Source organism: Ciona robusta, chromosome 11, assembly GCF_009617815.1.
Source record: "Ciona robusta chromosome 11, ASM961781v2".
NCBI classification, from domain to species: domain Eukaryota; kingdom Metazoa; phylum Chordata; class Ascidiacea; order Phlebobranchia; family Cionidae; genus Ciona; species Ciona robusta.
This window is the reverse complement of record NC_143245.1, coordinates 2,602,744-2,626,671: the sequence shown is the minus strand read 5'-3', so window position 1 is coordinate 2,626,671 and position 23,928 is coordinate 2,602,744. Positions and strand designations below refer to the sequence as shown.

Sequence of the window (23,928 nt, the reverse complement as noted above, 5' to 3'; positions counted from 1 at the left end):
TCGTTAAGTATGGTTTTAACGAGTAGCGTAATTGCGCTGACAGGGCAGTCGTTTCCTCACGAATCAACACGATTATGACGTAAAAGTCGATTCGTACAGTTTATACAAGTGCTGGTGCGGATAGATTTAAAACGCTCCAGGCGCAACCAAAACAGTAATAGTGGCCTGTAAGTGCTGAGGTGTACCAGCTAAACAACTAGTTTTATAAAAACAAACTCTCCTCGGCTAAGCCGGCAGCGTTGGGTATTACAGAACTTCTAACAGTAGTGTTCTAAATAACTGCATTGAATTGACGCATTTTTTTACCGCAGCTGAATTCTGAATCAATAAAACTGATTTACAATGACAAGTTGCGACCAACTGGAGAAGCTCTGGTAACATTTCCAAGCCTAGAGGAAAGTCATAGAGCTGTTGTAGAAAATAACCGAAAACTTATGGGAAATCGGTACATCGAACTGCTGCTTATTTAACAAAAAAGCTGTGCAAGTGAAACCAATGTTAAAAGTAGACGAGGTATCACTAGCTATGTTATGCTGCTGAATTGCGTTGTTGCCTTTGTTGCTGTGTAGTTTTGAAAATCAATTGCTTCGTTTTCGTTAGTCCTAATTATTGCATCAGCTGCAAGACATAACTCAACGGTGCGTCAGTTTATTTATTTTTTTGTGTGTGGTAATTCATTACAAAGTGCAAGTGAGTTCGTTGCTTCGCTGAGACGAGCTTGTGCGTGCCATTATTGTGCTTTATGTACATACGAATATGTCCTACTATATGCAATCACATTGCTTATACCGCCTGAAGTGTCTTACGTTTCCAAATCCTTCTCATTCTACGTACATTGTTCTGTATTGCCGCCATGTTCGCGTACTTGACTAAGTTATTCTATTTTACGTTTCTCCGACAGTAGAGAATACAAATAATGGACATTAAAATCGATTTTTATTTATTTACAACTTCATAGAAAAGACACGATCCTTCAGAATATGTACAACGTGACCGTGCAGCTCCCGGCGTTCGAGACAGTTTGCTTGGGGTAAAATAAGATTTATATATAATATGTATATACGTTGTTTGGCGGGTGGAGGTAAAACTACAATGAGGCATTAGCATTGGTAGGACCAACTGTAAGTTGAGGAAAAGCATGGCACGCTAGATAACGAAACCACCCAAGTTCAGCACGAGTTATATAGATCACTTAGTTTAAAAACGCACCATTGGAACTCATTAGCAAAAAAACAGAACCACGTCATACTAAAACATAGAAAATAAAAGGAAAACGTAAGAAACCGTAGTGTTGACGGGGAGGCAGCCAACCTGATACGCCGAGCACGATGCGAGCTGAATTCACTTGATTCAAGTTTGGAGCGGAAAAGAAAAAACATCAACGGCACCGCACGTCGCATGACAGTGTTGGGCGTTGACAAGCACGGGCGAAATGCACAGAAGAAAAATAGAATGAAACTTGCAGGGACCCGCAGCCCCTTCGTACACGAAAAGAATAATTATAAACAACAACAAGAAAATATCGCGAGCATCAGCAGATTGTTGAATTGTTCCGCGAATAAAGCGTTAAATGGATCGAACCGTCCTTATCGTCGTAATCGGCTGAAGGGTCGTTTTGATGGAGACCATTAAGCCTACAGTAAGCCGAACTTTCGTCGTCGCTCTGCTTACTCTCGTCTTCATGGACATCAGCTGCAACTTGCTTCGGTAGAAACCGAACCCTCTCACTCGAACCCGAGGCCACGAAGCCGTCTCCGTCGTTGGAAATTTCTTCCGCTCTGTAGAAAAAAAACAAGTTTAGTTACGTGGACGTAACTAATATATATATATATTTCATAGAAAGGACTATAGTAGTGACTGACTAAAAATAGCTGGCAACATTAAGAATTATTAAACCGTATATATACGGCTTAATATATATAGTAGGATGGGGGAAGACGGAACACTTTTAGCACATAACATTTAAATATCCTGATCGTGTTTAACAATTAACGGCGGTCTAGGGAGTCTTGAGGATACGGTTTAATAATTCTTTGAATGTTCATTGTTTTCTACCAAATGGTAACAAAAGTATAGAATGAAAAGATGCCCTATCTTTCCCCACTCTACTATACTTATTAACTATAGCTTGCGCGGTTAGAATACGAACTAGGACAAATCGTCATTACGCAGAGTTAAGATAATAAAAATGTGAATGACTAATCTATGATGGTAATTTATTCATAACAAAATCTTACTTACTTTTTCATGGATGAAAATTGCTTTTAATTAAATTAAAAGTATTAAATCAACATAAAACATAAATAGACTTTAATACTCTATGCTCAAACTTAATATTTTACGCTAAAGATTATTTTACCATTATGGGTGATAGCAGGGGACAAAATATATGAATGTAATGTATGAATGAATGAACGTAACTTGCTTTATCCTCGCATGGCCCGAAAACGACAGTCGTTATCACACGGGTTTAACACTTTGTGCCAGCTTACGAGTTACCAAGTATGTTACTTTGTGGGTGATTATTTTTTTGGGATTTTTTATTTTTTTTTATGTATGACACATGGACAACCCATTTGTGACCACTGGGTTGGAGCAATTGTGGTTAAGCGTCTTGCCCAAGGACACATACGCCCACAATGGTAGCAGCGACGAGCCTTGAACCCATTACCTAATGGGTTACAGGCAGGCGCGCTAACCACTACGCCACGGCGCCGGTATAAAGTAGTACTCACTGTTTTGTTTCGTGAAAGAAAGAATCTTGCTTGAAACGATCAGATAAATCGGGAGATAACGAAGCCACGATCTCTAAAAACGTTGGTCGCATGCTGGGGCTATAGTGCCAACACATAAGCATCATGTCGTATCTGTTGAAAAACGGTAAAACAAAACATTTTAATTGATTGTTACTGTACATCTATGTGGTTCACAATTGGAACGATTTATATACTTGTAATAGAAAGTTTAGAGGTTTTTAATAACGGAAAATACAGTTAAACAATTTATGGAAACTTTTTGAGCTACCTAAAATCTATTGTAAATATTAGACGAGTACTTAAAAACAACCTACTTGTGGTAGGTTAAGAATACAAATATTTAATCACTTATATTTTTTTTCGATGTAATAGTAGAAAACTACCAAATATGTTACAAATATTATTAAAAAAAACGGTTTGTGTTTAAAAAACATCCTGTTTGTGTAAAGTGAAATACAAAACTTTGTACTTACAGCTTCGAAGGACATTCCTTTGGCTGTTCCATGTATCCACCATCGATGACAAACCTTGTGACTTGGTCATGCTGTTGGCCTTGATATGGTTGTTCTGCTAAAGTAGCAATCTCCCATAACACGATACCAAACGACCAAACATCGCTACGAGAGTCAAACACGCCATCTTTTAACGACTCAGGTGCCATCCAACGTACAGGGAGAATTCCTAACAATATGTGTTCAATTTAGTATTGATTTGTGAAAAATTAGGGCAATGGTTATTTTTTTTGTTGCAATGCATTTGAAAACGCTTGTTGGACTTTAGACATTGATTAACAATAACAATGTTTATTTGCAGAAAAATTCTAATGTAGCGTGTTAATAGGTTTATGTTAACGATTAAATGCATTTTATCAACTTTTTTCTTTTTTGTTTTCTTCCTACCTGGTGGATTATACTCTTTATTGTTATTTTATTTAACTGTTATTGTAGAATGTGACACGAATGTGGTAATTTAGGCAAAATAAATTTACCAGTTAATCTTACTAGAATAAGAAAAATTAAATACTCCAATTTTCTTTTAAAAAAACGTTCCTTCTTTATGACTTTTTATAAGGCTGAGGTTGTATGGCTCATTATGGGATCACAGTAGCAACAAATAACATTTTAATTTTGTCAATCTAAATTTAAAAAAATATGAACATCTTGATTATTTCCCTTACCTCTGCTATCAATGCGGTAATAATCTGTCTCGTAAACATCACGCGTCAATCCAAAGTCACCGATCTTAACTGTGAGGTCTTCATGCACCAAACAATTACGAGCAGCGAGATCTCTATGGACGTATTTTGTCTCTGAAAGATAACTCATCCCGTCGGCTATTTCACCACACATTTGTAGCTTCTGTTGTAGACTAGGGGGATCACCTTTGCGAATCTAGGTTGAAATTAATCTTTTAGTGGCGCATTTGGTATGAAATATGTAGTGTATTTTCGACGTTTATCAGCCATCTGGCAAGATGGTTTCAAATTAATACTAAAAGCAACAATAATAAAAAATTAGTAGATAATATAGTAGGGTGGGAGAAGATGGGACACCTTTAGCAGATAATATCCAAATATAATGATCTTGTTTTAAACAAATATAACAATGGTCTATGGGACTTGTGAGGATATGGTTTGATAATTCTTTAAAAGTTGTTTGTTTGCTACTAAATTGGATGAGAAAATAGAATGAACAGATGTCCCATCTTTTCCCACGCTACTATATAATAACAAAATTAATATTCTTAATTATTATTAACCCCGAAAAATTGACCAAATACCTCAGCATCTGGTCTGGTGGAACGCAGGTAAGTTTTGAGATCTCCTTTTGCCATGAACTCCATGATAACCATGGGCCGTTTTGACATGGATACCACCCCAAGTAAACGAACAACATGGTGGGAGTTGAATGCTTTCATAACGCTCGCTTCTTTCAAAAATTCCATTCTAAATTTTTTTGTTGAAATTGGGCTCAGAATATTTGAAGTTTAAGTTAAAATTAAAATTTAACAAAAAAAAAGATAAAAATGTGGCATTTTTATATATTTATAATTTGATATGGGTAATATTGAAATACCCTAATGATGTTTTAAACAATTTATTTCGTTATCATAAACAATAAATGGCTTCTATGGTAGTTACGAGGATACGATTTTATAATTCTTTAGTATTATTTGTTTACTATTACTACCAAATGGGACGACATAGAATAATGTCCCATCTACCCTACTATATAAAAAAACATGCCTATATTAAATGTCTATACATTGTATTTCAACCAGTGCACTATTGACTGCGTTTAAGTTGGTTATTACAGGTCAAGAGAAGACCTCAGTTTATATTTAATTACTGCTAATTGACGAATAACATAACACATAAAAATACACCTAAAAAATCTAGAAAAATCCAGGTAATTTTATTAACAGCAGGAAGCCACAAACCAATAAAAGTTTCCAAAAAAAAACTTCATACTTAATGACCAAGAACTGTTATATTTTAGCTTGGTTCAATAAAATGAAAAATAGTTTCACCTTTTTGAAATACTTTCATTTCCATGAAGTGTCTTAACAGCAACTTTTGTTTTCGGTTGTCCCTTCACCACCTGCTTTGCCAAACCTTCATATACCTGGTGTATAAGAAGGATTTTGTTTGTATTTTACAGAAAGGTATAAAAACGGTCCTTTTTTTAAAAAGTGAAATTAAGAGTTGGTCCATTACCCCAAAAGCAGAATGATATGTATAACATTAAGGGTGTCACTTCAGCTTTCAAAACAGGGATACAACATACGTTTTGCAACCTAATTTTAAACCTAAAACAGCTTTTAACTTGTTGTTACACCTTATAAACAAGCAGGGTCTAAATATCCTGTATTGGCCAGGTTTCCTATGTAAGGATAATGGTACAGCATTTAAAAAAATGTAACCGCGGATTTTGTGTAAAAAATGATAAAAAACCCACAGTCTAAGAGAGATACAGATAAAGTATTTAAATTTGGCAATAACTTAAAATTCAATTATATCCTTAGCCTATGAGGAATGAGAAATAACATCAGATGAAAAAGTCAGGTCGGTATTAAATTCTACAACAACTGTTTATCTACCTTGCCAAAGTGTCCGTGCCCAATTTCATCCATCAATTCAACATTTTCTTCCGGAATCTCGTATTCGTCCGGTTCATACACGCCGATACTGGAATATTCCGGATTCACAGAAACATAGGTCTGAGATTTCTTTGAGTTATGAATTTGCCTGAAATTAATAAAGTTGGAAACTAATTTATTAAAACAACGTTTTGTTGTGATGCAATCATATACATTATAAAGGAAATTTAATATATTAGATTTAGCCTATCAAAAATACATATAAAATCTTGGTGGTGCCCAAGTATATTAAACAGGACATATGAATATTATTTAAAAAGCTGTCAACTAAATGACTCCACACTCACTTTTTTCTAAATGAGTCCACACTCACTTTTTTTCATGAATAGGACAATAAGACATTGAAATGACGGTTAGCCAACTATTTGCCAGAAGAGCCAAAATACAAGTATAAATATGCCAGGCCGCAACAATATTTATAACCCACCTTTTTCTCAAGTAGACAATCAATATGACGATCAGTATCACGATGATACCGACAACTATAATCGCCACCATTGATGATAAAGACGTCGTATTCACGTCTTCAACAATAAAACTTATGGGTTGTGACCAAACACCTTTAGCTGCGAGTGAAGTCGGCAGAATGCTGGCTTGGTATTTGCCCGGTAACAAGTCCCGAGGTACCGGGCAAGAATTTTTTTTTCGGAATGACATGATTGAGCAACAGACTTCTCGATCCTGAGTGAAAATATCAGAATTTTTAAGAAGCTGGTAAACAAGATGCTTAACTGTGTAGAAAGTTAATTATTCATTAATTAACTGATGTTTGCAATTAAATTAATTTTACACTGTGCAGGTAAACAAAAAGCTGAATTGTGTCTAATAGTTAAAATTTAATTACATTTTTATTGCAAAAAAACAAACTTTTTAACAATAATAGAATTAAATCAATCTGAATTCTAAAACGTATAGTAAGGTGGGGGAAGATGGCACACCTTTTAAATCTATTTTCTTGCCAATTTGGTAGTAAACAAAGAATATTCAAAGAATTATAAAACCATACTCTCACGACTCCAACAGACCAATTTTAATGTTCAAAACATGATTAGGATATTTGGATACTAAGTGCTAAAGGTGTCCCATTTTCTTCCATACTACTTTATCATAAATTTAAGAAACTGTATGAAAGTTCATTAGAAAACTGATCCTCAACTTTACATACCACTGTTTGATCTTGTTTGGTAAACTTAAGATCGTATTTGACAATAAATCCATTGGGGTCTTCTGGGGGCTGCCATGTTATAACACTCGGTTTTGACTGAAAAATTTGCAAAATTTTAGGATTTATATTTTAAATTTAAAATTCCAATATATAACTGTTTTTTTTTTTTATGTAAAAACAGATTTAAAAATGCTTCTTGTAGAAAGTTTTTTGTACTGCTATTTGACAGTAATATATATATAAGATTAAATATACATTATCTCAAATTTATTCAACATAAAACTTGTCGAAATTTTTGTTCTGCTCTTAAAGTGAGTATTTAGTAATTGTTGCAATTTATATTTTAATCCTAAAAAATGCTTCTACACTCATATAGTATTTTATTCATATTTTTTGTTTTATTTAAAAAAACAATTATTTATATAACTGGGTTATCTTTGATTTATGGACCATAAAAAATACCTTCGTTTTACATTGAATTATATTTTTAAACAAAAATTTGACCATTTACTGAGAAACTAGAAACTTTGTTGAAACACTAATAAAATAAAAAAAAAACAAAATTTTAAGAATACATATTCAGAGTTTTTAAAAGCAGTGAAAAAATCACTTACAGTTTTTTCTGGACTTGGTATATACTTGAGTGTGCTGTCATCTATTTTATCGGCATCATCTAATTTCTTTGTTCTTCTTGTCATTAAAGTTGCGGAACTACAGCCCACAGTTGCTGATGCTTGATTGCAAGCCAATACTTCAATGTAGTATTCGCTGAAGTGGTGCAGACTAAAAAATTTATAGAATATTCTATAATCCCTTGTGTAATATTTAGAGATATGAAAAAAGTGTTTTATTATCAAATGTAGGTTTTAAAATATACCAAAGGTATTTTTGAGTCAAGCGATGCCTATTTTTGTTACAACATATTAAGTTTTACAGCATTTTAAAATTAAATTTTTCAGATTTAAACATAATAATTAAAATACTATAGTTTTCTATAAATTAAAATATTCTCAGTTTACATTAAAAGCAAAAACACCAAATTTGAATCAGTGCTAAAGCTATCCCAAACTTCCAGGGTTATAAAACACACACTAAGATTATTCTTTGTTTGCTGAAAACTATATCATTAAAACCTTACACTTTACACAACAGGATTTATAGCACCAGTTTGCTTCTACACACAATTTAGGATATCATGGGTTATGACTGGTATTTCCATTTGATTTGGTTCAATTGATTGTACAAATACAAGTTAAACTAAATTTTAATCGCTGGTAAAAACAGTTTTAAAAGCACTGATGTACTAGACCTTCGGGGTAATGGGCCAATCATGCCTAAATCCCATGTCCTTTACAAGGACCTCACCCAGAAAGAATAGAAAGTACTGAACCAGATGTATCTCACTATCCCTAATCTTACCCAGTTAGTATGGTGCTGTCCACATTCTGGCCTTCACTTGTGTTCACAATAGTTTTAAACAATTTATAGTTTAGTGATGCTTCACTTGGTGCCGTGGAAGATGCCAAGGTGACAGTTGCCGCTGTTGTGGTGTTGCCAGTAATGTTAGAACTCCTGTAATATTTGTTTGTCAAAATTATACTGTCAAAAACAATTTGTGCAAAACACTATTATTTTAAAAACGTTAATTTCATCTAAACAGTGTTGCGATAAGGTTTTTGATACAACTTATCAATATACAGGGTAAAATATACTGTGTTAAAATATGTAAATGAATATTTTCAGTTAAAGGTAATGCAAAATACAGAAGAGTCACTGAATGACTGCATGTGGCAACCTGCTTTTTTGTATACAATACTTTCTCAAAATATTAAATTTTATGAATGCTATAGTGAAACCACTTTGATTTTGAATTGGGATACAAATACAATGAAAATATAAAATAACTCATTTTTTTTACTTATTGGCATTTAGCAAATTATACAACCAAAATAAAAAAACAAGTGAAGCAAAGTTTTTATAAACCGTTTATAAACTTTATAAATAATACAAACCGTTTCTCTTTAATGGATCTTTTCTTTCTAAAGTTCGAATCGAAAAATTCTTCCTCATCAATTGGTGGATAATAACCACTGGAGAATAAAAAAGGTTTTGTCATGTTTTAGATTATTTACTTTTTTATGTGGGCTGCCCATTATGACATTGTTCAATTTTATGAAATTGCTCAATTTTATAAGACTTTTATGCACAAATGAATTTTCTTGTGAAATAAATATAAAAACTTACGCCACGACAAGGTTTTTGAGGATATAGTCTTCAAATTTTTGTGATTCCACCACTTTAGTACTCGAGTCCAAAGGTTTTGTCATCTGACATTGATTGTTGGTGTTCTGAGATAAAGGAATGGGTTAAATCAATGAATATCACTATGAGTACAGTGGTATATAACTTATAACACTAGAGTTTATTTCATTGTGTATGGCTGCCTGATTAGTTCCCACTTACACAACTTTAAACTTTGTGGGTAAAGTGCTTTTGTTTTCTTTTATTTCTCAAAGGTAAAAAATTTGTACAACTCATCAGCAACTACTAAGTTGGAGCAAACAACTGATGGAGCCTTAAAAACAAACACACACACAATTTTCTTTACAAAACGTCATAAAATAAAATATAAATAACACTTGACAGTAATGTAAAAGTGGTACAATTTTAAATAAAAACATTCGAAGTGTAAGGTATGGTACAGTAAACGAGTAAAGACTATAAATGCCACCAACTATAATTAAAAACTGACTAAAGGTCATTCAAGGTCACACCAAATAACAAGACCTCCTGATCCAATACATGTAATATACAAACATAAAAATCTTATTAAAGTAAATAAATATCTTATAAAATAAAATATTAACACTAATTCCCCTTTAAAGATGCTTATAAACAAAAGTATGAATATTTTACTGAGTAACTAAACCAAAACAATTGTTTGAGGGCTATCGAATCATTTAGCTGAATAACCGATGAATCTTACTTTATCCTCGTGTGGCAGGAAAACGACAGTCGTTATAACACGGATGTTCATACACTTCGCGCCAGCTTTTGAATTATCAAGTACGTTACTTTGTGGGGTATTATTTTTTTTATATTGTTTATTACGGATAAACTGGACAAGGTTAAAAACAGGTAAAAAATTGTGAGATTTGCACTCAAACACAATATTTAACATCAATACATTTAATAGATTACCTCATTAATGATCTCTGGTTCTTCAGGGACAACCACAGGTTTAGAAACAGTAGCAGAATGCACCACTCCACCTAAATATAATAAATGAAATGTTATTTTTAATGACTGTATTTTGTATTATATGCAGTTTTAGCGACTCTATCATACTCAATTTATAAATGCTATAACTGGAATAAATTCCGCGAATCTGACCCGAATCTGGTGCTCATAGAGTCGAACGATTCTTATGCAAAGAAATACAGTAAGGATCTGGTGCTACGCAAATGTAGTGGACAAAAATTAAGTCAAACCAATTGTTTAATAATAGAGATATAAAGAATCTATTTGAATAAAACACTGATGATGCCCTTTAGGCGAATTATATATATTTTATTATACAATTGGTTGGACTTGATTTTTGTCTACAATTTCGTAGCACCATATCCTTAAGAATGCTATATTAATTTTAATCTATGTTTACGAAAAGGTCTTTATACATAATATGTTTATTTAGTAATATATATGCATGATTTTTTTTTTAATTAATAAGATATTTTAATTAACAAGCTACATACAATACATACCTTTACAAATGTCAATTGTGTTCAGCATGTTACTTTTTTCTTTCTGTCGCATCCAACGAACCTTATAGTGAGTAACGTTACCATTAGGGTGTTGAGGTGTGTGCCATGTTACATTGATCGCTGACGAATTGATTGCCTTTGCTATCAATCGCTGGGGTGGGCTTGGTTCTAATGTTATATAAGGAATATAAATGTTACTATTGGCTAGTCATTGGAGTTCTAAGCGTTTAGTTTGACTTCTTACATCAATAAATATGGTTTATTTTTTAAACTGTAGTTCGTAATGAATGACATAAAAGTCATATCTACAATTGTAAATGGCTGTAAATGTTAATTAAGAAGTCAAAATCTTGTGATGTAATTTGAGAAAAACACAAAATCTCAGGTCAAATCATAAAAGTAACAATTTGTGTAGTTGGCATTTGCATTAGGTTAGATTTATCTGGAGCAAAAGTATTTAAACTTTTTAGGGTCATGGCATATTTTGATCTGGCTCTGTTTGCAGCAAACCAAGTACAAAAAAAAATATTTTATTATTATTTTATATTCAATAGTAATGGATAAATAGTTACAAAATAAAACAGCTAAAAACTTCCAACTTCTTTGACTGTTTAATTATGATAACAGTGGTATTGGTGACTTCGGAACATATTATCTCTTACAGAGATGATGTTATACAAGCAACCCTGTTTTTAACTAGAATAGCATTACTCTACCGTTATGTGTATTCAAAAAAGTAGAGCCAAAGTATGTTGTGTTCACCACAATAAACAATGTGGTTCCATATGTCTAATATATAAGCATGAGTAACTGCTCTTTTCAGCAATGTCACCTCACGTTTTGTTTAAAAATCAGAAAACACTGGAGTAAAGTAGAGTTAAATATGCACAAGAGGGAAAATACTGAGCAAAATCGGAGTGGTTAAAAAAACTCACATAAAAATATAGGTATGTATTAAACTTAAAGTGTTGGTACAAGTAAACTCATATATGCTTAACTTCAATTAGTATTTTTATACGGTGGTAAAAACACACATATCATATAGCAATGGGTTAAAGTGTTGCTACACTTATATTTGCTTGACTTACGACTAGCAGGTGTTGTGAAATACAGAATATCCGACTGAAATCCTTTTTTTGCACCAACAGTGTTAGAAGACACCACATAGAACGCATACTTGGTGAATGGATCAAGATTTAACAATGAAGTTTCAGTGTATGTCACTTCGGTCGGGTTCTCGGGACCCTTTTGGTTGGGAACGTGCTGCACTGACCAACTATGAGAGGATTAAATAATAATTATAATTTTTGGAGTTAAAAACATGATTTTTTAAATTTTATTTAAGTTTAGAACACATTTGATAGTTGGCCCCTCAGCCATAGAAAAAGGCAGATTCTTTTTGGGTAAATTTTCTCATAACTAAATACACAGGGGTATTGGCAGTAAGTTAGAGAAAGTATATGCTTTAAAACAATTAAGCATTACCTGGTACCCAGCTATGCTTTTATAATATAAAATAACAACAATTTTTTTTCTAAAACATTCTTATTTGCTGTTTTAATTTCATTTAATTTGTCGATTTGAGGATAATAAATTCATTTAATTTGTCGATGTAATTTAATTTTCCAAGAAAAATAAAACGAAAATATATTTACCTGCTTCTGCCACAACCATCCACCTCCGTATAACGCGTCGCATTCTCATATTTACTAAAATAAAACAAAAAAATAAGCATTACCTAAAATATAAACACTACCAAAAATATTTTTAAAAAAGCTTTTTTATCTGTTGGATACAACAAGCATAAAACATTAGATTATTTGAATTTTTTAACACAAAACTGTATAGCCTATATATATATAATTCAGTATTACAAAATAAAACTCAAAATATATTTACGATTTTTTGTAGAACACTCGGTATCCAATGAGAGTTCGGTAATCTTTCACGTACGGACTAATCCATTTGATTTCAACAACATCTTGAAATTTCTCGATATTTACAATTTGTAATTGTTCTACCACACCTGGTTTTAACAAATATATGTTTACGTAAAAAATAATGTTGTGGTTTTCGTTAAATAATTGTTTTTCATGGCGGATATTCAGGGCTGAAAAGGGTGTTTGCAGTTTAATAAAAGTATATTCATGCAAAAAATTAATTTTAACTTATTTGTATAGCTGCACAATAAGTTTTGATTTGCCAGTTGTTATCAATGACTTAAATATAGAAGATGTAACAAACTATATATATGTTGAAATAATTTAATCGACAATCGTATTGTGCAGGAAAAATATAAATAAAAATATTATCTATTTTTCCAATGTTAAACACATTGAAATTATAAACTGTACATTTGCACCACACCTACAACCTACAACCTACATTAAGTGTTTATTATGTTTCTGTGGGAACAAGCCCATTACAGAGACACTAACCACTCCCCCTCTCAATCAATTTAACCTAAATTATTTGTATTTAAGCCTGTTATTTTGTTCACCTTTATGCAGAAATTTGCCTATATAAAAACAAGGCCATGTGCAAGAGGGCTGCTTGTATACCCATATGAATGACGTGTGGCTTTGTTCAGGCCACTAGGCACTAGTTTAGAAATCTGCCCCACGAACATTGATTTTGGCAGTGAAAACAGATTGAAGAATGGTATACTTTATAAAGCAAGTAACACAACAGGACTTACATGTGATTAAATCTCCATTTGAAATTTGAGAAATATCATTTGTATCCTCTACACCTGGTGTAAGATTTTCAATTTTTTCAATCTTATCCATGCAGAGATAGGGATTGTTTTGAAAAAAAGCTTTCCCACCACCAATAGTGAAGTTAGTGGATCCATTGACCATTTTGAGATCCCACAGTTCTTTCAGATTCTTGTTGTCGAAAACATAAACACTGTAGTTGTCCGTTCCTCTGCAAATCAAATAGACATGAATTTAACTGTGATAAATTAAATGATTCTGGCTCTAGTGCTTGTAAAGTTGGCAATTCTTGTTATGAAATAACATTTAGAATCAAGTGGTGAAAAAAACGACAAAAATCAAGACCAACAAATTATTCTGTGATGTTTTTTGCCCAATATGGCATCATCAGTTTCTGCAAAACAAGCATTAAATTGCTTCTCTGACTGGTATGCTTTTTGACCACTTGATGCATGAATTTAACTTAAAGATCTAATTTACATTGTAATAGTAATGGAGTATTTTTCCAGGTGTTGGGGTAATGGGACAAATCTGGTAAAATCTCAGGTTCTTGACATGGACCTCACCCACATAGAATATACCGGAATCTTAAATTTGTAGTTCGAGGTGGGAAACTGTCTCATGAACTATGACTAAATTTGCATTTCCGAGAAAATTAAAGCTTACCCCAAATTGAAACCTTTTAAAAAATAATTACAACCTATAACTCACTGTCTGTAAAGGTATTGTGGATCTCCAGTAATATTCTTTAATTTTTTGAGAAACGTCAGAGAAACGAGAGGAAAGGATCGGCGAATGACGATAGAACTAACTTCACGAAGTTCTGAGAGAGCTGTTTCCATTTTTTCAACAACTTCAGCTGAAATTGTTTGATTTATATTATTTTATTTAATACTACCCAACAAAAAATATCAATTTTTGTGCTCAAGTAGGCAACTTTTGCAAATTTTCCAAGCAGACTGACGTATTTGTATTAAAACACTGCATCACAACAAAAAAAAATCATGACGTATTTTACACTATGCTATGACAACATTAATTTAAAAGCAATTTTTTTTATAAAAAACTTACACCCCCCAGTTAAACTGATTTGAAGTTGACCTTTAATGACGGTACATTGATCAAGGGCATCAACTGATGCAAGATCCGAGATTGTGTGTTCTAAAGTAGGTAACTGGCAAACTTGAAAATAAAAAATTGTTGTTATTTGGCTGCTTTGGATTTTGTGAAAGAATGTAATATATACATATATGTATTAAATCTGTTTTAATCAAAATTTGGAATACTAGTCATATTTTTTTGAATTTTGAGTCAAAATTGATTGTTAAAATGTAGTTACACCCATTCAAAATTATCAAAATTTGTTATCAAAATTTGAATAATGTGGCAAATGTAATTAAATTTTAACGTTTATCGCACAGAAACATTCAACAAAATTAAATGTAAAACCAGGGTGTTAAATCACATGATGTCACCCCTGTATTAAAAATCAACTTAAGAGTTGAATAACAGCTAATGCAGAAGCAGAACAGACATTGTAAAGTGTTAAGTCCAAACGAAACAAACTGTAGAGCTATTATTACTTTTTTACATTTATTTTTTACCACTTAAATTTGGGTGACATGACATTCTATGCACTCCTAACATTAAGCCTAAAAGTAGAAGCTAATGCAGAATGGACAATGTAAAAGTGTAAGCTCAACTTAAAAAAAATGGTACAGCTATTATTTTTGTTCAATTACCTTTCCCACATTCCCCTTGGCACCTCTTGCAAAAGTGGTAATCTCCCTTAATAGATGCTGTATACATAGGTGGACAGTCCTCCAAACATTCTCCATTATGTTGTTTCCAATACCGATCGGCACATGTATCTCGTGTGATGCATAACCATCCATATATCTGTGTTTATATATAATTTAAATTAGTTCTAGTCCGAAAACATGACCAGATTATATTTGATATGAACTTTAACATCAAGCTCTGCCTGAACGCCAAACTGAAATGGGTATGAATTGTTGTCTGACACGCAAACATTGCGAAAAACATTGGTGAATCAAGTAGAACAGTGCAAAAATGCATTTGGTGTTTGACGAAAAAAGCAGCTTTTCAATTTTTTCCTTTTTTATTATTCCCCCCAAATGCATTATTACAGGCAGAGAAATCGCATGTGGGTACAAGTGGTTCGCATTATATTTTTATCAAGCACGCGTAGGGATGCACATTACAGAATTTCGAATCTAGGAGATTCGAATCCTTTTGTATTCGAATCTAATTACGGGATTCGGTATTCTGTTTAATAACGTCATCACACGTCATCTCATACACTATATTAACAATTTTTAAAATTTGATAATTAAAAAAAATATATTTTTGTGTTTGTGGGACTTTCGAGAGTAAACGTTTTACAACGTCTTTTCATAGCCTGCTATACGTTTCATGACGCAAAAACTACCCAATAGTACAATTTTTGATAATTTTACAGCTCATGATCCAACAAGGCTACTATGAAAGAGTCTATAAACTGACTTATGTGGGTAAAATTATTTTTTCCTATAAATATAAAAAGATTCGAAATTCTAGATTCGGAATTCTAGATTCGAAATAAAGTATTCTAGGATATCCTAGAATACCTAATTATTCTGTAATGTGCATCCCTAAGCACGCGTTCATCTTGGCACATGTTAGGCTACAAGTTACAACAACTAACATTTCCCCTTTTATTTAAACATTGATTAACCATGAATCGATGTAACTTATTTACCCTCACATGGGGAGCAAGAACAGTTTTCTTAACACAAGTGATTTTATTTTTATATACCAAGTATGTAACTTTTTGGGTGATTTATATATTTTTTATTATAAGGACACTTGGCACTGTAGCACAGTTGGTTAGCATGCATGGCTCTGACACAAAGGTAATGGGTTCAAGGCTCGCCGCTGCTACCACGGTATTAATTTGTTCTTGGACAGTGCAATTGCTACAACCCAGTGGTCACTATTGGGTTGTCTAAATTGTCAGCCATACATAAAAAACCCTCCCTCCAAAACAAAAACAATCACCCAAAAATGTATATACGTAGTAACTCGGTACGCGGTATATGAAACAGAACACTCGTGTTATAAAGACTGTTGTTTTCCAGCCAAGTTACGTTCATTCACAAAATACTTGTATCATTCAGTATTTATTTTGTTACTTTTTTCCGCATTGTATTTATCGTTTCATAGTTTTATACTTTTAATGTAAAATTTAGGTTCCCTGAAGTGTGTTTTTTAATCTCTTTAACTTTATGCAATAAAAAACCCTTGCAGAACACCAAAATTTGGGTCCTAAAGATTAGTGCTTTTTTCCAGCCACAAATTAGTTTGAGGCAATAAATTTCCCTCTCCAACCATAAGGAATGCGGACTTACCTTCAAGTAACCAGGAGGGCAAGTTTTGACACAAGTTTGATTATGGTAGCTATACCGACATGCATGGCAAGCTGAAGCATTGTTGGGGAGGGTGCATCCACCTAAGCAATGTTCATGGCAGACACATTGTTTACTATTGCACGCATGAGAGCACTGGTCAGGACAGGCACCTATTAATGTAAAAGTTTTGATTATCAAAATATTTTGAGCTTCAGTATAATATGCTTAGTTAACGCTAAGATTAAAGTTATACTGTTGCTACAGCTACAGGGCATATTTATACTTAAATTTTGGCTCTTTCGGTAAAAATCATTGGAATGACTCTTTCCACCCTGATAAAGAAGACCTGAGTGGTCGTCAAAACGTTGTTTAGCCAAAGTTTTTATAGACAACCAAAATACAGGATTGTAAAAATACCCCTTTTTCAGTGATAATGTCACCGTCCGGATCGTCGAAAAACGTCCGGATTTTTTTAGTAGAAATAAATCCTATTTATATTAAAATCAACTTTCTTACGTTCGGCCGACAATATACTCTTTGGTTTCTTTGTTCCGTAATTATTGACGACATAAACGTGCGCTCTATTTTAATCGCATCGGTTACATTGCGAGAACACGGCGAATAGCTAAAATGACGAAACGGTTCGTGCAAACATTAAAAAAAATGCATTTTCCCAACACCTACTATACTAATTTTGTCACAAATTATGTCACATGGAACCTTTATGTGGTGAATTTAAAATGATATTACATTTATTAAAACGACGTATCTAAATCGGTAGAAACAAATGAAAAGTTTTACGAACGTTCATCGTGGATTAAAAATGTAACGATGATTACGTCATAATACCTTTGATAAACTATTAAAATTTTAGATAACAATTGTGGTTTATGTGCCTCTATATTTCGTATAATTGTTTTATTCCCGATATAATTTTAAGCCAGCAACCAAGAACAGTTTAAACTTTAATAAATGCAGGTAAATTGCGTTTATGTGAATTTTAATTGGTGCAAATATAAGAGCGAGGAGCGACGCTATTAGTAAATTGGAACCAACGCAAATTGTAATAAGATATTACAAAGTAAAGTATCTTCCCGGCCGAGTTTGGACAGAAGCCAAAAAACATCGTTCTTTGGCACCGCACGAGAACCAGAGTTTCATTACGGCACTTTTCACGAGAATAAATTCACAACGATTGCTTCGTTTGTTAGGTGTAGAATGTATGCTACCACACACGTCTTCCTTTATTTCCTACGCCAGCGCAGAGCGTAAAAATGTGACGCTCGTACACGATGTTTCGATCTCGTGGTTCGTTGGGCAGTGGGCATTCCTCCCGATTGTTACGTAATGAAACGTCATAGTTAATAGTTATGTTGCAATAAGACATGTGACGTAACAATTAAGCGCAAAAATATCAAATTGCAGCACGGCAATGTTTGTTACTCGAGCGACTTCGTTAGCTGATTATTACAAACACGCGACGAACATAAAACATTAGATCGCAGCTTTAACAACGGTTTCTATCGCACAGGCGCCCGTACTAGACTGTGGTGTCGTGGTGATAGTCAGTAATACGCTTTATAACAAGATTTGGTAGCTTGGGCGACAGACGCAAGTAAAACATATTACGTCCGGATTTTTAATAAAATTAAACGATCACCGTCCGGATTTACAACTTTTACAATCCTGCCAAAATACAAGTAAAAAACAACCAAAATACAAGTAAAAGACTTTAGTTATTAATTGGTTGGCTTATTATTACAAGGTCTTAAACTAGCATAAAACTACACTGAAAACTGATTACACTAAATGACTTATATATATATATATATATATATATATTTATATAATAAACAAAACTAGCCATCTGAAATTTGTTTGACAAATAAAATAAAAACATGCCAATAATTTACTTTGCTGACAAACATTAAGACCCCAACAGAAAGATTGTTGCAAGCCATCCTCAGTTACATCCACACACTTCTCGCTGCCACACTGACTGAGGCAACCCTCATCTTTGTTATCGAGTAAAACAGGTCGTTCAATCGCTTCGTTGCCAAACCACTAGAAAAAATTCGACATTTTTGATTAGAAAAAAATATTTTAACTGAAAATTAATGTTAAACGTTAAACCTGATGGTTAGAAAATAATATTTTTTTAATATAAAGAAAAAGAAAATAAAAATATTTAAATTGATAAATGAACCAAATGTTTGGGAAACGACAGTTTGCAATGTAAAGGTGTTCACATATTAATAAGCAGACCTGTTAAATTCAATAATATATAAAAAAATGGATTTTAAATATAGATCTGTCAATAATAAGAAATAATTGAATTATTAAATGCACTGAATACTTCAGTTTAAAGTTTTCCAGGCTTCTTTGACCATGAAAAAATTTTGTAAATTTAATATTTATATTTCTAGATCCCAAATCATGTAAGTATATAGTAGGGTGGTGGAAGATGGGACACATTTTGATTCTATTTTCTTGTCGCATTTCGTAGTAAACAAAGAACATCCAAAAAACTATAAAACCAAATTCTAGCGACTCGCATGGACCGTTGTTAATTGTTTAAATCACGATTAGGATATTTGGATATTATATGCTAAAGGTGTCCTATCTTTCCACACCCTACTATAATAAAAATCCATGTGCAAACTATTTGTAACTATAAATATAAAATTTATACGGAGTTAGCAAACTTAGCATTGTGAACTTCTGCATGAGTTTGTGAATCACTGGTCCAGCATTGTAGAACATTAATAAAGACGTTATAAGAATATACATTTTACCTTTCCTAGTCTTGCCCAGTCTATGGTATCGAGATAACAGAGTTGACCATTGTTTTGTATTCGAGCTGCTCCGTTCTTGATGTACTTTAAACTTTCCAGACCAATCTAAATAAGAGTAAGTATAATTATGTTTGTTTAAATTAATTTAAAATAAGAAAATAATATTTTACAAGCACGGTTTAGATTTTATGTACGAACATAGAGCGTGACCAAAAAAAAAGTATTATAATGTATTTGTATTAAAAAAATACAAAATTTTAATTTTATGACCGTTCTGAAAATCAAATTTATAAAATTTCACAATACCCAATTATATAAAAAATATTTATAAATATTAGCATGGTACTGTTTGGCTGGTAGTTAATCTTTATTGAATAACTAACTAAAGTTGATTGGCTTACTTCTCTTAACTGAGGGTTTTCAAATATTACGAGGGAATATTTCTTGTAAAATAGTTCACTGCCCCCTATCATGACGAGGTTCGGGAAAAGCGTTCGAAGTGAGACGAGCCCGTACACTCGGTAAAGAAACAAATAGCCCGATATTACTCGAAGCTTGGGAAATGAATATCTGAAAAAAACAGTTTGTTAGCAATTTTTGTGTGCTAGTGCTAGATTGGTGATGTAAGAAAAATAACACAGATTTTCTTTACTTGTACTTTTTAGTTGCAACTTTATAAAACAGATACTTGTTACTATTTACAACATTAATTAGGAGATTTTTAGAACTAAGTTCACATATCAAAACAGTTTTTATCGAAATAATAATATCAACACAGTTAATGCAAAAAAAATAATCAGTTTAATCATTTTCCTAAGTATTTAAAAGATATAATACATATATATTATGCTGTTATACATGTTAAATACGGTCTATAGTATACTATGTTCTCTGAATCTCTGCCCATATGGTTTGCCAATCATAGCAAATGCCCAGTTACTACACAATCGCCGATCAAAACACACTCTGGAGTCCGGTTGCCGCCTTACAAAAATGCATAAATTGCAGCGTAAATATGTGTGTTATTTGATGTTTGTAACATGATAGTAATTAGGTAAGTTACGTAATCCTAGCTCACATCAACCGCATGTCACAATAATTCCGCTTTCATTAGTAACATGGGTTACTTTGGGTCATGTTGTGTTTACAATGTTTTACTCAATAAATAGGCTATACGTTTGCTTGGTCAAGTACTCAAAAGGCTTTAAAACTGTAAACAATTAGGCATATTACAATTTAATGACATTACAGTAAAATGTGTTCAATTTACCATTTTTTTGTCTGGAATGTGTGTATGGGAATTGGGACAGTTATTTAGATGTGCATTTGTGCCAGGCATATTATGGTTACAGCTGCAGATTTATTTTAACCACTATGGTTGATTGAGAGTTTATTTATAAACTAATATCTGCAATTGGAAATATAATGGGTTCACATACTCTACTTTTTGTGGATAGGGCCTACAGTGTGGAACGCCATGGGTCCTAAAATTTAGACCAGAATTTCTACATTACCCCAAGTCCCCAACACTTGCCGCAAGGACTTCACCAGTTTTTGGAGACTGTCCCTTTTAACATTCATAACTTACTTGCTCAAATCTTGGGGTTCCATCTGTTCGTTGTCGTTCAGAAATAGAATTCGAACAAATCCATCAACTATTGTGCAATTTTCCAAATCCGTTAGTTTAGAGGGATTATTTCTTATGTCCATGAGATCACAAACTAATAAAAACAAAGGATTGCATATTAGGTATTTTGCAAAAAGGATTTAAAATACCAAAATTATACAACATTGTTACCATGTACAAAGTTTTCAATAACTCTTTGGGAAAATGGTTAAAACTATACTTGGAGGGTTTGCAAGTAGGAATGCCAACCACTTGAGAATTTGAATTATTTTTACACTTAGCCCATGATATTTATATATATATTTATACAGAATGGCTTTCACAACAACCTAAATTTCCAATGTCATGTGCGAATAAGAGGTAGCTTATAAATGGCAGTTTACAGGTAGAACTTAAACGGCTAGTCTAAAATTTTGGGGAAAAATTATTATCAATACCCTATTTGTTATTGTTCGTTGTAGGCATGTTAAAACTTTTTCGATTGGTTTTGATCAATTACAGTTCTCTGCAACGTTATATTATTTCAAAGGCGCTTTATATTTTGCTGCATTTAAAAGAATAGCTATGGTAAAACTGTACTATAATGTAACATATGTCAGTATCATAGCACATTATCCCACATGAGAGTTGTTTTGATCGTACATTAAGGCAGACGGTTATTGTTCTGTGTAATATTGCACCTGAATTGCCAGCAATAATAATATTATTAATCGTGCAACGAAACGCATTTAAACAAACAATGACATTTTCTTCATGTACAAATCTATATCCGGCCGTATTCACACCTTTTACTACAACAATTATTTTATTGATTAGTAAACATAAAAAAAAATTATTTAAATTAACTATTTTGTGTCAAATGCAAAGTAACAATTTTAAATTTGTCCAAGGGTTAAGAGCTATCTTTAAATATATATATAGGCTATTTAAATATCTATGTACTGTATATTATATATAATAATACATTTTTTTACTTATTTTCTTATGTTGATTATTTAATCCAAACTACTTTATAGTACAGCAGATTACATATTATAATATATATCCACATAAACTGTTTACTGTTATAAAAAGTTAAACATTGGATAACTGATGAGAACATTTTGTAATGACAACATTACATGACACGGAGTGCTTCACAATTACAAGGCAGTATATAACTACCAGACTGTTTGCATAATCAGTCTAACACACGTTGTTGGAATACTTGGCCCGCATTGCCACGCATACTTGCCGACTGCCAAGGCTCATGCTACTGTATTATTATTTGACACTTAATTAAACACAATAAAACGGATATACAAATGTTGCCACTTAACTAAACTGTTATAATAAAATTAGTTTAAATTTACTAATCATTGTAGTGAGTTGACTATTACGAAAAAAAAGCTTTATTTTAATAAAAATATAAACATTTCTTAATCATTTATAAACTGGCTAAATTAGGTGTATTTGACAATTTATACAAAATATAAAATAGCATTTACATTACAGCATCACTGTGGTCTGTAGTGGATGTGTATTTAGTTAGGTAGAAAGATGTTTAGGTATTAAATAAGAAGGTGTATGGACGTTACATAAGGTAAAATAAGCAGCTCACTAACTTGAACAGATGTATCCTTATGGATCATTTTTTTTTGCATTTCCACACGAAACCACAGAAATAAAAATATAAACGCCTATAGAGCTATAATTGGTGTGTTTTTAAGTCTTCAATTTCAGTTATATTTGTTGCACTATTTTAACCGGGCCATACAAATTCAATATACTGTCTTATGCCATGTAGTCGCCAAGTAACTAGGCTAATCAACATCTTAAAAATCCTTAAACTAAGATAAGACGCCTCCACAACATTGTGCCACATCCTTACTGTACTATTTGAGGGCTGGTTTAAAGTATTTGCTATATTACACCTTTAGTATTGGACCAAACAGAAAGATTATTTTTTCTAAACAATATTTAAATAAATTTTAACCCCTGAACTGTAGAACTAGCGAACAACTACTCATTAAAAGCATTCACTTTATACCGCATGCCAGAGGCGTCAAACACTGTCACGCAGACTGGGCAAATGCTGACCCTTGAAATTGGCACATTGCCGATTAATTGTTCCGTTATGTAGTAAACAAGTGCACACGATCTACTCATTTGATAGCCTATCTGCCATTGCATGTCAACCTAGCGCTTCGATAAAAAAGTAATCTTAAAAGTTGTTCATATACTTACCAGGACCATCTGAATACACAGACCAGGGAGAGTCAAAGTCATTATTATTATCCTGTTGGTCAGCTGTTTCGTTTATTTGAGATGGTGCATGCGTAATTCCGTTTGATACAGAGCGAATAACCCTTCGAGAAAGTCGTTGCTTGTTGTTGTTGTGTGTAGATGAAGTTGGTGATTTCCGCAGTTTTGATAAAGACCTGACAAGTTCATCCGAAAAACTACTAGCTGGAACTGATATCAGTAATGCTACCAGGCATGTGAGTATCACTTTCCGCATTTTCCTACACAAATCCGTTTGATAACAAAACAATT

General features: G+C 32.7%; 2 protein-coding genes across 2 annotated transcripts in view; one reads left to right on the top strand and one right to left on the bottom strand.

Moving 5' to 3' along the window:
• LOC149727829 (epithelial splicing regulatory protein 1-like) overlaps window positions 1-929 on the top strand; it is a 10,597-nt gene extending 9,668 nt beyond the window's left edge. The window contains exon 18 of the mRNA XM_089888818.1: window positions 312-929. Coding sequence (XP_089744944.1) covers window positions 312-470 — 159 coding nt within the window. The 3' untranslated portion in view covers window positions 471-929. The remainder of the gene's footprint in view (window positions 1-311) is intronic.
• On the bottom strand, window positions 920-23,928 carry LOC149727828 (insulin receptor-like). Its single transcript, XM_089888811.1, has 28 exons — window positions 23,620-23,928; window positions 21,355-21,487; window positions 20,168-20,336; window positions 19,767-19,871; window positions 18,885-19,035; window positions 16,972-17,141; window positions 15,304-15,460; window positions 14,633-14,743; window positions 14,273-14,420; window positions 13,543-13,772; window positions 12,744-12,870; window positions 12,500-12,553; window positions 11,933-12,120; window positions 10,845-11,012; window positions 10,282-10,352; window positions 9,325-9,428; window positions 9,093-9,170; window positions 8,500-8,652; window positions 7,695-7,863; window positions 7,081-7,176; window positions 6,343-6,596; window positions 5,856-6,003; window positions 5,286-5,380; window positions 4,536-4,701; window positions 3,934-4,147; window positions 3,230-3,437; window positions 2,736-2,867; window positions 920-1,778 (listed from the first exon to the last, which is right to left on the bottom strand). The coding sequence occupies exons 1-28, from the start codon at window positions 23,891-23,893 to the stop codon at window positions 1,532-1,534; spliced, it is 4,320 nt and encodes a 1,439-aa protein (XP_089744937.1). The 5' UTR covers window positions 23,894-23,928; the 3' UTR covers window positions 920-1,531.